Source organism: Sebastes fasciatus, chromosome 2, assembly GCF_043250625.1.
Source record: "Sebastes fasciatus isolate fSebFas1 chromosome 2, fSebFas1.pri, whole genome shotgun sequence".
In the NCBI taxonomy this organism is placed as follows: domain Eukaryota; kingdom Metazoa; phylum Chordata; class Actinopteri; order Perciformes; family Sebastidae; genus Sebastes; species Sebastes fasciatus.
The window spans coordinates 5,018,758-5,033,953 of NC_133796.1; the positions used below are offsets into that span (position 1 = coordinate 5,018,758).

Consider the following 15,196-nt stretch of genomic DNA (forward strand, 5'->3'; position numbering starts at 1 on the left):
ATATTTTAATAGGCTTATTTTATGTTTTCTACTTACAGAAAGAGATGGAAGTTGCAGTGGGATAATATCTTCCACCACCTCTTCCTACGAGTAAAAAAACATGCCAAGAGGGATATTTAATAAGTTTTAATACTACAATCAATGTGTGACTTGATATACAGTACGTACGGAGTAGAACAGTAAGTAGTCCTCTCAATGTTCGGGCCTACTGCTTCAGACTAGTCTGTGTCTGTATCTGCCATCGGTTTTCTGTCTGTGTGTGTTGAGCAAGTGAAGTGTGAGAAAGTCATTGTTAATGAGGGCTGTTTATATCCATGAATGGGCTTTTGTTAACGGCTGATGATCTGGGTGTGTAACCCAAACTCTGGAGTGATACAGCCATGAATGGGAAATCTAGCTAGGAAAGCCATCCATCCTCTGAATGCTCTAGGTCTCTAGTTTGTGTCTGTATAGTTTCATGAGGCTGTGATTATCCTAGAGGTCACCACAGGTCATTTTATACAGTGAGGTCAAGTTTTAAAAAAATGGTCTCACTACAATGAAATGTCTCCTATGGGGACTAACATCATTACACATGAATACAGTTGGGCTCATTGGATCCACAAGAGTCTCAGCTTTACTATGATACCCAATGTATGTAATTCAAAACTGTTTAGAGACCCCAGTATGCAGAAATATTCAAACACATCATTTTAGAATAGACGGAAATAACACATTTATCCTGCATTCAAAAAGCTGCATGTGATTATCATAAATTGGGCATGTCTGTAAAGGGGAGACTCGTGGGTAACCATAGAACCCATTTTCATTCATATATGGGTCTAACATATTTGTGAGCATGTTTGAAAGGCAGTCCATCTTCTTAAGATGTATGCGTGTGGTTTTGTTTCCGTGTTCCACTGTCTCTACACCAGCACTTTAAATGTAACATAACACAGCTTGCCTCTTCAGATAATTAAGAGATACTTGAAGATCAGAGAAACCCTAGAGAGCACCATAAATAGAATTCAAAGGAGAGAGCGGGCGCACAAGAAATGTAGGATTAATGGAGGCCAAAGATGGCCCTCGCTTCCTCATTGGGATCCACTTAAAGCTATAACCAAACTTTACAGAACATCTTATCAGACTGACACTGCAGGTCACAAGAATGCTGAGCGCTTTAACTGAATACAGAGCAGTTTAGTGCAGCTCCACGCTCCAGTAAGACCAACGGCCCTATTTAAACGATATACTGTATAGTGCATGGTCTAAAGTGCATTTAGGGCGTGTCCAACTCCACTTTTGCTAGTTAAGCGGCGCATAATCTGGGTGTAAAGTAAGGCGCAAGGGGCAAAGGGGTTGTATTTACTCTCTTAATTAATCATAGGTGTGTTTTGGACGTAACAGGAATCAAACCAATCAGAGTGTCATCTCCCGTTCCCTTTAAAAGTCAGGTGTGCTATTTAAAAGTGAATTTGGCAATTTAAGCGATAAGCGAGCGGATTTCTGCTGAGGAAACGGATCTGCTCGTCTGCGAAGTGAAAGTCCGCGAGCAGGTGTATGTGGTGCTTAGCCGGTGGACCCTCTTCCTCCGCCGTTTCCCAATCCTCTGTCCCATTAAAGGTCCCATATTGTCCCATGTTCAGGTTCATACTTGTATTTTGTGTTTCTACTAGAACATGTTTACATGCTGTAATGTTCAAAAAAAACTTTATTTTCCTCATCCTGTCTGCCTGAATATACCTGTATTCACCCTCTGTCTGAAACGCTCCGTTTTAGTGCATTTCAATGGAATTGTGTTGCTAGGCAACAGCTTGGGTCCATGTTTACTTCCTGTCAGCTGATGTCATTAACATACACTGCAACCAGGAAATAAACTGGGACACATTTAGAATGTTTAATGTTTAACCGTGTAAATATTGTATATTTGTGACATCACAAATGGACAGAAATCCAAACGGCTTGTTTCAAACGCACAATTTCTGAATACGGGCTGTGTGTATTTCTCTGTATATTGAGGGCTTCGATACTTTAACAGTATTTATAAAGCACTTAAACCTGCTTTATAATATAAAAGATATGAAAATCTTACTTTTTACGATATGGGACCTTTAACAACTCCATCTGACTGCATACAGGCTTGCAGTTGGGCGCTGCCGGAGAGGCGGCGGCGGTGCGTAACGTGCTGATTCATCATCCTGTGAGAGAGAGAGTCGGTGTGTTGCGCCAACTCTTGTCTCATTTGCGGGCTGATAAACAATAAATTCATCTAAACCGGGTTGAAAAACGATGTAATCTGGTTGCCATGGTAATGAACTACGTCTGACTATTAACCACACCCCCATTCTCTGTTTGAGAAAGAACATTAACCAAAAAACAGGAAGTAAAACTGTCTGGAAGGGGGGACTTTAAGGTCACTATTTGATTTGATTTTCGATCGAGTCTTTGATTCGTAAAGATCAACAGATCATTGGTTTTATGACACCTTAATGCCATTTACATGTCTTCTTTAAAAAGAGAACTGAACTCCCTTTTTATTTAGAAAGTGTTTCAAAAATCCGACTACAACAGTCAATAACAATATAAAAAGTTGTGACCCACCTCAGTACATAATAATTACAAAAACAAAACAGAACTCCTTCTGCAGCGTTACAAGTGTGCTGTAATCTACAAAAATACAGTTTTGTTGCCGTTTACTGTCACTGTCGCTCGTTTCTCTGGACGTCTGTGCGCTGAGAGACGGCACTCAGCAGCCCGCTAGCTTGTTGCTCTCAACATCAGCTGCTCTGATTCAACAATGTTGAGCTGATAAAAACGTGCATGTGGGCTGAAATTAAACCGTGGTGTTCTGTCGGGAGATGCAGTGACTTAATGTTAAACCAAGGGCCTCCTCACAGACAACAAACACAGCTCAGGGTAAATAGAGATCAGCTGCAGCAGAGGGGAGAATGAAGTTGAGGAATAAATAGAGAAAATGAGAGGATGAGGAAGAGGAGCGATTGAAGCCAGCTGATTGGCAGAGCCCCAGAGCAAAGAGGAGAAACAGAGCTGACGGCTTGGGAGTGAATGGCCACACTGTCTGTGTGTATGAATGAGCTTTTCAACTATCTGCACTTGCACATACACACACACACATGAAGCATGTATGCAGTAACTGTGAAGGGGTGAAGAGGTGACTGGTGACGGCCTGGCTCGCTGCGGTTTGTGTGGAGACCTACAGTGATCTTTTCACTCCTCACCTTTAGCTGAAATACCAGCGCCGACATTGAACCTGAGCGTGTGTGTGTGTGTGTGTGTGTGTGTGTGTGTGTGTGTGTGTGTGCGTGTGTGTGAGAGCAAGAGATGAACAGGTCACTCTGAGAGAGCAGACTTCTCTCCTAAAGAAAATGGAAAGCCTGAAAAATGTGTGGGAATTTGAGCAGCACGTATCAATAAATAACCAGAAAGTGTAGCAGTCAGGGCTCTCAACTAACTTTTATCACCATCCTCCTGGAGGAACTGTCCCGAAATACAACCTAAGCCGTAGGGCTGTAACGATTCATCTACTACATCGATAGGTACTCGGGCAAGTTGTCCTTCACAGGGGACGTACAGCCATCTAAAGAATGGCTATAAAGAATTTGCACCTTATATTTAGGCACGAGAAACGTTATAAGGATGTGTTTTTTAGCACTTTTATTAATAAAGAAATGTTACTCCGGTTCACTCTCCCTGTGAATAACGTCACTGACATGCGTGCATGCAGAACAATGCTTTTGCCGTGATTCCTCGCTCTCTCACCCGGTGGCGGCGTTGAGGGAGACTGGCACCGGTCTGCATGAGCTGCCGACGCTGCGGTGTCAGCAGAGTTTCACTTTAGAGGCATTACGTGACGATGTGTTATCAATCCACTTGACGACGGCGGCTTCACCCACAGGTGCTTTCGCCGTGCGCATTAGTTTTTTTAAATGACCTTTTCCCATCATGATATCAATGTGCACGCAGCATCAGCCTCATTTATCCAGCCGGTAAGTAGAAATGATCACGGGAGTAAAGTAAAAAAACTAAACAGAAATTCAACTAACGTTAGTCTAACGTAGTTTTAAAATGTTTTTCCGTATGTTTTCATGTATTAAAAGAACCCATATGAACACTGTAAGCGGACTACTTGATCGACTATAAGTGAGTTATTTAAACAGCGTTTGTATAGGAATGATTCTGTCCCAATGTTTATATCCATAATTCATTTATCCCTGATTCCCTTCCAAGAAAAACATTGAGGAACCCTGACCTGCTCTGTCCAGTATCAGTTATTCATTTCACAGTCACACTGATTGAATTTTTGGCAAAAAAAAAGTTACTGTATTGATTTCAAGTCACTGAATCGTATCGTATCGTATCATATCGGTCTCGATGAGCCAAATATCGTCCTTGAGTCGTATTGGAACCATGGAAAATGATACGTATCGTATCGTTGTAAAAACGGAGCGTTACACCCCTATTAAGCCGTCCCGAATTGAATGTGGACTATCCCGAATTAAAAATCTTTGTTTTTCTACATTATGTTAAAGGTCACTTTGAATGATTAACTGAAGATAAAGTGGTTTATTTATATTCATAAATTTATCCCAAACTTTTTTTTTATTTTAAAAAGTAATTTTCTTGTTATTTTTTATTTGTTATTTGCGTGTTTGTTTTGATTTTGATATTAACAATGCAGCTAAGATACATTTAAATATTTTTAATGTGTAAAAAGCTGGCCTGCAATATGAGGAAAGGCTCTTTTGCTCTTTTGCTTTGACACCAAAATCCTCCACCATCGTCATGTCGGTCAACTATCCTGTCTCTCGTGCTGCGACTCTCCTGCTACTGTACAGGGAAAGAAAGAAAGAAAGAAAGAAAGAAAGAAAGAAAGAAAGAAAGAAAGAAAGAAACCTCACCTCTTGCCAAGCTCTCCCTCTTCCACATGTATTTCATTAAACTTTATTTTTGCTGCTCTCCAGAGCCTCCCACTCTTACTTGAACACATTTATGCGTCCCACTGACTTAAACCTTCATCTATAACACTGCAATTACAAGCAGCTGCTTACCAGTCGCTCCTTCAGGAGGTATAAATCAGAGTTAGCAGAGCAGAGAGCAGTCAGGAGACATTACAGGTTAACAAGTTAATGGCAAAGGTGGCAAAGACCAAGATGAAAACTTAATAAAGCCACACATGAACCGGCCAGGAAGGAAGGAAGGAGAGAACAGGGGGGAGGGAAGGAGGTGATGAGCAGGGCTCCAATAATAATAATAAACTCCACAACTCCAACTCCGCTAGAAAGACGTGAAAAGATAAGCACATTCCAGCCATAATGAATCCACAACTGAATAATAAACATGAACCAAGCTGTGAATAAATAATGACAATGCTGATAACGGCGGCAGCTTGGGCCTACTCAGCAGGCCACATGGTCAAAATTATATTATTCCAGATGGATATCTTAATCGTTCCTCGTCTGGGTTTCCTTTGAACAGAGCTGCCTCTGAAAGTGTGGAGGGTCGGGGGGGGATGATTGACACTGAAAGCCTGTTCCTGGCGTTGGTGCTATCTGCCGGTGAGGATCTAATGAACTCAATTTGTCAAAGTTCACTGAAAAATCAACAAAAGCACGGGCCCTAGCGTTTGACGCTTCTTTATATTCACACCAGAGAGGAATGAAAGATCTCCGACAACGATATAAAAAAACGACATTCTGGGCTCACGCTCCCTCGCTCAGAGTTGTCCAAGGGGCCCCGCGCTCATGCAGCGCCGTGACCCCGTCCCTGATGTACACCCATGATAAGAGTCTCTCAACAGCCGGGGATCACAGACAGTTTTGTTCTCATTAGCCTTCGCTAACTTGGGATTCCTGGCACACCAGCAGATATGGGGGGATTTTCTTAACGTAACACGGGTGTACTCTAACTCCAACTTTATTTGGTTAAACCAGGGGTCTGCAACCTGCGGCTCCGGAGCCACATGCGGCCCTTTAGCCTCTCTCCAGTGGCTCCCTGTGGATTTTTAAAAATGGAAATGAATGTTTTTTGTTTACATTTTCATTTTTATTTATCATTGTTGTAGGTTTATGGTACGACGGAGTATTAGGGCCACATTGAGGAAAAAAAATAAATCTGAGATTTCGAGAATAAAGTCATAATATAACGAGAAAGAAGTCAAAAGTTCATGAGAAAAAAAGTTGTAATATTATGAGAATAAAGTCATTTTTATTATGACTTTTTTCTCATAAAGATATGACTTTAGTCTCATAATATTACAACTTTTTTCTCGTAAAATTATGACTTTATTCTGGAAATCTCAGACCGGATGAAAACAAGCAGTAAGAGCTGATCTGAGGTCTGCCGTCTACGAGAGCCGGCTGTCAATCACTCGCGAACTCCGACCAAACGGTCAAACTGGTCAGCGCTGATCAAATATGAATCAATATTATGTTACTTTAATGCCTATTTCTCTCCTCAAATGTTTTCAGAATCATCTTGTAGTGCACGGTTTAGCTGTAAAATGAGAAAGTCTGTGACGCCACCATTGTGAAATCTGGTGAAAGAACGCCACCGGAGCACAGCCAATAGGAACGCTCTAAATGAAATGACCTGTGATTGGTCAAAGTCTCCCGTCACGGGATCGATTTTCTAAACCCTGAAACAGAGCCATGAGGAGGAGCAGAAGTCTAGTTTTCTCTCAGAACACTTGAATTACAATATGCTGAAAGGTTATTATGGGATTTTTGCCCAATGATGCCAAAAATATACTGACTACAGCAGCTTTAATCCTGATTAACTACTGTATGAACAACCATCGATTGACAGCCCTAGTAATAAATAATGAGTAAGGGCCGTGTTATGCTTGTAAAGAACTAGTTCATATGTTGTATTGACGGACCACTACGGAAGGAAAAAGTGTTTATAGCTGTTTCATGCAGTCACACTCAACAGCAGAGTGAAACGCCGCCCATGATGAAGAGAGGAGCAACGTGATAATCGTTTGAATATAATGTGGATAACAGCACACACACTTTCTCTCAGTCAGTCTCTCCTGGAAGACAAGACTGTTGCACTCGGCTGTTCACATGAAAAGTGAGGTATGATTGTCAGTTTCATAAAGTTACTGAAACCCCAGTTGTTACGTCGAAAACTTGTGGGTGGAAGGGGCGTTTTCAAAAGCTATTCGACCATCTGAGAAGAGCTTCTGATGAGCTTATTTTACATTTTTCAAGTAACTGTTAAAAAGTAGTGGAAGATGTCTTTCAATGAATTTTAAAGAACATATTATATAATCTTAAAAAATAGCTTTTCTTGCTCTGGTGGCATGCCCTTTCTCTCTCTCTCTCTGGCCTTTCCTTCTAGTCCCTGGCTGCTCTCTGCAGTTCCTCCACCTCTGTCATCATTTCTACACACAATGGCAATAGCAAACTGCATTCCTCGAAGCCATACCTCATAGCTCGTTGGCATCACGGACAATGCTGTTTTCAGAGGAGGGTGAGAGGAAAAGCTTGGTGATTTCGTCGGTTGTTGTTTGTGAGTACGGGTGGGGGGGGGGAGAAGAGGAAGCTGGTGGGTGAGACGGGGAAAAGTGCGAGCTTGTAGATGGGTTATGTTTGAACAGTTGTCCCTGCAGCGAGGCTGAAGGATGACAGGAAGAGACTGGCGGCACCAGGAAGGCCAGGCCAACAGGAAATAGGCAGAGGTGGTCACTCTTTACTCTCTCCTCTACCACTCCACCCTATCCATCATTTTCTCTGCTCCCCTCCTGTTTTGTGCAATAATGCCGATAAACAAGTCTTCTTTTGAGGCATTTCCGCAACCATTGTGTTATCAGTTACAAAGCAAAGTGACAAAAAGAGGGGGTATGCAAGGTCAAATGCAGGAAAAGGAAAAAAAAAAAAGTTTGAGAAAGAGAAAATCAGCTGAGGTCAATGCAAACTAAGCTCTAAAGCTCTAAATCTTGCAGCACGTCTAGCAAAACACCCAGACAATAAAAGGCAATCAGGCGTGATTCTGATCCCACATCTGCTTGTGATAATCCACGCAGCTATCCAAGCGTGCACCCTAACCCTCCACCACCGCCGCCGCCGCCACCGCCGCCATCTCATCTACACCCAATCACTCAACTTTAGTCCACTGGATCCAAAACATTCCTTCACTTCTCAATTTACCGCACAAAGTCCCTTCAATGAATTCATATAGTAGATATAACTGTATTACAGAAGAACGATATGGATCATACATCCACAGCTACCTGCCCAGAACCAAACACTACTGACAGACTCCAGTGTCTTATTAACCCTCTGAGACCCACAATAGACACGTTTTCGTCTTTTTTCATGGGGGTACAGGTGGTCTTTAGGGGGAGATAGCAGGTCAACAGTAGATGTCACATAGAAGCGGTGTTCATCATCTGAAAGCTGGGAACCTGAAGATTAATTTGAGGCACAACTCAGCACTGTGTGTCAAGTTGTTCTAGTCATAAATCAGAAATAAACATGAATTCATTAATTAAAATAAATTGTAAAAGACCTTAGAACATTATGATACAAGTATATAGTGGTCATTCCCATGCTCTATTATGTCTCATAAGTTGTTGCAGTAATCTTTGGGTTGACACCATGTGTTATACAGATTTGGTAGTCACATGTGTCTACTTCCTCTAACTTCTCCAAGTCCATCTCTAGCTCTCCCGTCAGCTCCGTTCTCTTTATACATCCATGGTCAGCTCCATCGGGGCCGTTTGAATGCATTTAACATGAATGTCAGTGTATGGGTGCTCTACAGTTGTAGTGTCGGCCCATTTGACCACGGAGATGAGAGTGACGGCCGGCTCCACCGCCACGTTACCGCGATACGATAACATTTCCTGTCCGTGACAGAGTTAGCATGCAGCTTTAGCCGTGATGTCTAGCTCTGCTTTTCCTGTCAATGTGTGAAACCCAAAGTGTTTCCATCCTTTACTGGATGTGTAGTGTTTACCACGCTGGATTTAACACGTGAGGGTGCAGGTCGTATCCACGCAGACCCTCCGCCGCTTTTTAACTTTTTCGTTTCAGCTCGCGGCGGCCCGCTGGTTTGTTTTGGTTGACGGAGTTGGAACGGATATGACGTCACGTTACTCAGACTACAACAATAAAAGCGGTAACTTCCTTCTACCTCCACATAGACTCAAATGAAGCAAATTCATTCTGGCATTAATAAATCTATTTCAAAATTGTAAAAATGTTCCCACCCTCACTACTTACTATGCTTAATACTGGAAGAATCCCACTAACACACACACATGTGGACGACATGGGCTAATGCACCTGCTTCCACACACACACACACACACACAGTGATGTGGACTTATCCACAGGTGTGTGTGATAAGGCTTGGCAGGTAGCAGAGAGTGAGGGCAGAGTGAGGTCAGAGGCCCGTGTGTGTGTGTGTGTGTGTGTGTGTGTGTGTGTGTGTGTGTGTGAGACTAATTGGAAGGCAGGTGGAACACCTGTCTATCCTCCTTTACTCGGCTGTCTTCTCATTCTGCTATCCCTTCACATCCCTCTGAAGGGTCACACATGGATCATGTACAGGGACGCGGTGTGAAAATCAACAAGCTGATGAAAGTTAAAACACCGAACATGAGGACAAGACAAGAGTATAGCGTTCATCACACAAGTAACGGCTTCCTACATGGAGTGATTAGTGAAAAGTGGCGCCCATCAGTGGAACAAAAGTGAGCAGAGGATATACCATTATCAGCAGCGACAGATAAACAAGCTCTATTTTGACGCTTTTTTTAGGCACTCTGGCACCATCTTTATATTCAAAGTACATGTCTTAAATCGTTGAAAACACGATATACTGTATGTACCTCAAGAAGTGTTGTTTACTTTTCAGATTAATTATGAATTGTGATGTTAAAAGTAGGGCTGTCAAAGTTAACGTGATAATAACGTGTAAACGCAAATTTGTTTTAACGCCACTAATTTCTTTAACACATTAACGCAATCGAGCTTTTAGTTGTAGCGGGCTCAGTTTTAAAGCTAGAGTGAAGATACTGGTATCATATGAAACTAAAAAACCTAAGGAATCCATCTGTACCAACCATGTCATACTAGCTTGTCGTGAAGGAGGCTAAATAACACTCCAAACTTGTGCTAAATTTTGGAGAGAAAAAACGGTCATGGCCATTTTCAAAGGGGTCCCTTGACCTCTGACCTCCAGATCAGTGAATGTAAATGGGTTCTATTGGTACCCACAAGTCTCCCCTTTACAGACATGCCCACTTTATGATAATCACATGCAGTTTGGGGGCAAGTCATAGTCAAGTCAGCACACTGACACACTGACAGCTGTTGTTGCCTGTTGGGCTGCAGTTTGCCATGTTATGATTTGAGCATATTGTTTTGTGCTAAATGCAGTACCTGTGAGGGTTTCTGGACAATATCTGTCATTGTTTTGTGTTGTTAATTGATTTCCAATAATAAATATATACATACATTTGCATAAAGCAGCATATTTGTCCACTCCCATGTTGATAAGAGTATTAAATACTTGACAAATCTCCCTTTAAGGTACATTTTGAACAGATAAAAACACATGATTCATTAAATATTTTAAGCGACTGACAGCCCTAATTATGATACAATTATACGTGCACTTTTCACCTCTCCATCATCTGCTGTCTGTCTCTTGTATATTTGTATTCTTGCATTGTAACTGCTGCTAATGGTAGAGTGTTTAAAAAGCACAGAGTCCATGTGGCTGTGTAAACTGAGCAGTTAACACCATGTCCAAACCTCCAAACTTAAACTCCCAGTTCAGCACAATAGCAAGAGATCAATAGTAAACACTGCCCGGCCTGACGTCCCAGCCTCCTAAAAATAGATGGAGGAAATATTCCTGCTTCTCTAAAAGGTTCAGCGCCTTTATAAACAGACGTGGTCCAAATAAAGATCCCTTTGCTGAGTTGATGGTGGAGAACACCAGGTCCACAGCAGCCTGTTGTCAGGGATTAAGTAGCTGCTATATTTGCCAGAGAACATCCTGCGCTCAGTATTGCTTCATATAAAGAGGTGACATTCACATGTACAGAGACTCCAGCAGGCTCTCCACGCAGCCCCCGCGGCCTTTTGACCCAAGCAAACAATTTGATTCAGATCAAATTAGGCAACGGAGCTGACAGCAGCCGCGGCGAGGAGTCAGAAGCCGGGCGTGCGGTTTGTGAACCCTGACAAGGTTTCTCTAATTGGGTCCGTGTTCATGTTATTCAACGATGAATGTGATGATCCGCCGTGGGAGCCAGGAGGTAAAAGCAAAAATCTACACTGAATGTACAAAATGATAACAGAGTTTCTGTTTATCTTTATGTTTTATTCCGATCTCCATTAGCCCCGCTATTCTTCCTGGAGTCCACTCAAAGCACTGTGAACTCTTAGGCTACATTTCAGGACATAATCACAATACAATCTTTACCAACTATGACCAAAACAACAAAAGTAGGGATGCACCGATACCGATATCGGGTATCGGATCCGATACTGTGCTCATGTACTCGTACTCACAAAACCGCTCCGATACAACGGCACCGATACAACTTTACAGCAGCGTGACGTTAACCTCTCGTCACCATCTTTCGGATCCTCACACTCCACCTCCCCGACGGTGCGGTTGAGACGGGCCGGTGGTGTGCCCGACACCGCTGGGCCGGGATCCCACCTCAGCCGGCACGCGCCGGCCCACACTTTTATTGCGCCACGTGGTTTTGCTTGCACCCTCTGACTCGCGCGTGTGTTAGACTCCTTGGTCTGTGTTTCAAGACAGGACGGGTGGGTTGCCGACAGCGCCACAGACCCCTGGCGCCTTTTACGTGGGCTGCGGCATGACACGGTTGAGGCGCATTGAGGAAAGTCCACCCCGGTCGACAGTCGCACCGGGAGCAGGGAGCCCCGTTACAGTGCGGCGAGGTCCGGGCAGGGAGCGCTGTAAAGCTGCGGCCGCGAGCCACCTTCACCCCGAGCCTTTCCAAGCTGATCTAGAACCGCACCGCCTCGTATGCGGGACTCCCCAGCCTTCCGTGTGTCGCTCAACCCTCCAGCTGGCTGTTAACGAGAGTCTTTTGGCACAGAGAAGTACTCGTATCGGTACTCGCTATCGGCGAGTACCCAAATGTAAGTAATTGTACTCATACTCGGTCTGAAAAAAAGTGGTATCGGTGCATCCCTAAACAAAAGTGACAGCAACGAAACACAACAATATTCAAGACACAACCCAACACACAACACAGGACCTATAGGTTCAAGTTAATACAATCACAGAGTTATAGAGATAAATATGATTCATTAGTGGTTGGACCATATTATATGTCAAAATACAAGAACAGAGCAAGCAATAACTTCTTTTATCATAAATATTAACAGGACTTTATATTTATCCAACATTGAACCTTTTATGATTTGATGTTAGCTAAATATCAGCAGACAGACACAGAGAGCTGTTACACTGTGAGGCTACATCGAGAACCCAGCGCCTGTTGAGTCTCTTGTTCTGGAAAAAGAAAAAAGGTGCTGACGTTTAAATCCTGGATAACAACACTGACTGATACCCTCCACCTGGAAAGAATCCCACATATGCTTAACGACAGACTGGAGGTATGTGACCGATGATCTCCTCTACAGAAGGGACGGACAGTTATGACGCAATGCACACATAGTAGTCTGTATCACCCGAGAGGTGGCGCTGCTCAGGGATAGGAAGGTGGTTTAAGGCTCACCTGATGTTGCTGCGTTGTATGTGGGCTTAGTTTTTTATTTCTATTTAGTTTATCGTATGTTTGCTTGTCTCTTTTTTGTCTTATTTTGCCTTTATTCCCTGGTATTGTTTGTCTTTTGTTGTTAAATATCTGAAATGAGGCATGATATCCACTTCACAGAAGTCTGTATTGCTATGTGCACATGCTTCTTAATAAAATAAACAAGAATCCAATGCCTGAATCATCTATCCAATTATACTCCATCCATCCATCCATCCATCCATCCATCCATCCATCCATCCATCCATCCATCCATCCATCCATCTTCAGTACCTGGACAGAGGGAAGCGTGAGGAAGATGAGGACAGCCCTCCAGAAGGTAAATGACTCCATCTTCATCTGGATGTTTCCCCAGGTCTGGGTCTCTCTGCAGCCGGGTGAGCCCCAACCTGTGCACAGGAAGTGACGTACGTCAAGTTAAAATGTTTCTGCAGTTGTTAACTGTGATATTAAAAGTGACACCACACGCGATCAAAATGATTACATCACGTCCAGCCTCACTATGTGCATTGTGCATGTATTAATACTACAAAATACCATCAATTAAGAAAAAGATAAAAGTGAGTTTTAAGAAGAGATTTAAAAGAGGATACTGAGTTTAAGCTCCACAGCTGAGGGGCACCAAAGGCCTGGTCACCCTTGAGGACAAGTCGAGACTCTGGAACCGTTAGGTAGTAGGGCCCTGCTAGAGGATCTCAAGCAGCGATCAGGCAGATCACAGACACAGGCAGGAACCAACCCTCACGATTTTCCCGGCAGACTCACGTTTTTCATCGCCCTCTCCTGGTGTGTATAATCCCTACTGTTTCCACCCAGACGACAATAGAGCTACACCAACTGTCGTTTCCCGGCAGAAGAGAGCAGTCTATGCTCGCGACACAGCGCAGCTTGAGCTCATGTTTAAGGTCCGCTCGCCACAAAATGTTTTCAGAAACACTTTTCGGTGAACTATTTTCGTGATATAAGAGAAGAAAGTTTCCAAACGAGCCGCCATATTGGTTCCGATTTTGAAAGCTGGGAGCAGCAGCCCACGGAGGGAAAGCGATCATCAAATCAGGTGCCGAGTGCCTTGAGTCTAGTGGCAGCCCATCTAGCGTCAAAAGCGAGGCGATTGCTCGCGATAAAAAACACCCTCTGTGGACACGTACCATCAGCCTGCTGCACCACGCGCAAAGCTTCAAATAGCTTCGAATATTTCTCACTGAAGCTTCGAAGCCCAATAAAATGGTATTCAGGACAGCCCTAATATTAATTGATGTTCAGAGTTGACATTTAAATAATCATATAGGCCTAAGTCATTCATAAATACAAAAATCTGTGAAATAAGCTTACAGTATATTCTCTTTTTTGCATATGATTGTAAACTGAATCTCTTTGGGTTTTTGGACTATTTCAAAACATCCATTTGGAACATTTGTAATGGACATTTTTCATTATTTTCAATTTTTTATAGATTAACATACATTATTAATCCTGGGTAAATTAGAGCCAGTAGAAAAGGGCACCTCATTCATTAAGTTATTGTGACTAGCCATGGTTAATTATAGTGACCGAAACTGGAAGAGGCACAACTCTTTAAAGGGACCTATTGTAGAGACTACTACTGTTTATTAAATTAAAGGAATTACAAACAACAAGGCTTACTTGCATAACTAAACGTGAAGTGACGGTCAACAGAAAATATCCAGGCCTATTTCACCATCTTTGTCTCTAACTCCTGCAGTTCAAGTGAACAGGTAAACATAGGAGAAACCACACGCCTGTCCCAACTACCGGAAGTGATGAAAAACAAATAAACAAATAAACAAATAATAATAAACAACAGGCTAAATACACACTTTGGCTCCTACAGGTCAACTTTACCAGTCTCTGTTACTCACATATATTGTCCTTTGTTGTTATCTTGGTGATTAAATGTCCAACAGAGTCCCATTTTATTCCACCTGTAGCAGAGTGCCGGGAAAACTCCAAACGATAAACTTGTAGTTACTGAATTAAAACTACTTTGGGTACGTAGGTTTAGTCAGACAGCACAGGGACAACTTCTTCTGGAGAACTTAATTAGTCCACTTTTAGTCGAACCACTGAACACCGACAACAACCGTGAAGCCATCACCTCATCATCATATCACTCCGCCAACCGTTAGCCCTGCTAAAATCACAGCAAGGTGCACCATGTTATGTAGTTCCTTGGAACACAAGACTATATATATATATATATATATATTTATATATATAAAAATATTATGGAAATCATTTACATAAATTAACTGCATATATATATATAAATGCAGTTAAATTATGTATTATTATATTATATATATATATGTATATATATATAATATACATATATATATATATAAATATATTTATATATATATATATATATATATTTATATATATAAAAATATTATGGAA

The 15,196-nt window shown here is 42.3% G+C and overlaps 1 protein-coding gene and 1 long non-coding RNA gene across 2 annotated transcripts in view; one reads left to right on the forward strand and one right to left on the reverse strand.

Annotated features, from left to right (window-relative positions):
* Nucleotides 1-15,196, forward strand: part of LOC141783034 (uncharacterized) — a 589,922-nt gene that overhangs the window by 353,724 nt on the left and 221,002 nt on the right. The window lies entirely within an intron of this gene.
* LOC141782833 (ADAMTS-like protein 3) overlaps nt 1-15,196 on the reverse strand; it is a 133,983-nt gene that overhangs the window by 117,846 nt on the left and 941 nt on the right. The window contains exon 2 of the mRNA XM_074659609.1: nt 13,052-13,167. Coding sequence (XP_074515710.1) covers nt 13,052-13,117 — 66 coding nt within the window. The 5' untranslated portion in view covers nt 13,118-13,167. The remainder of the gene's footprint in view (nt 1-13,051; nt 13,168-15,196) is intronic.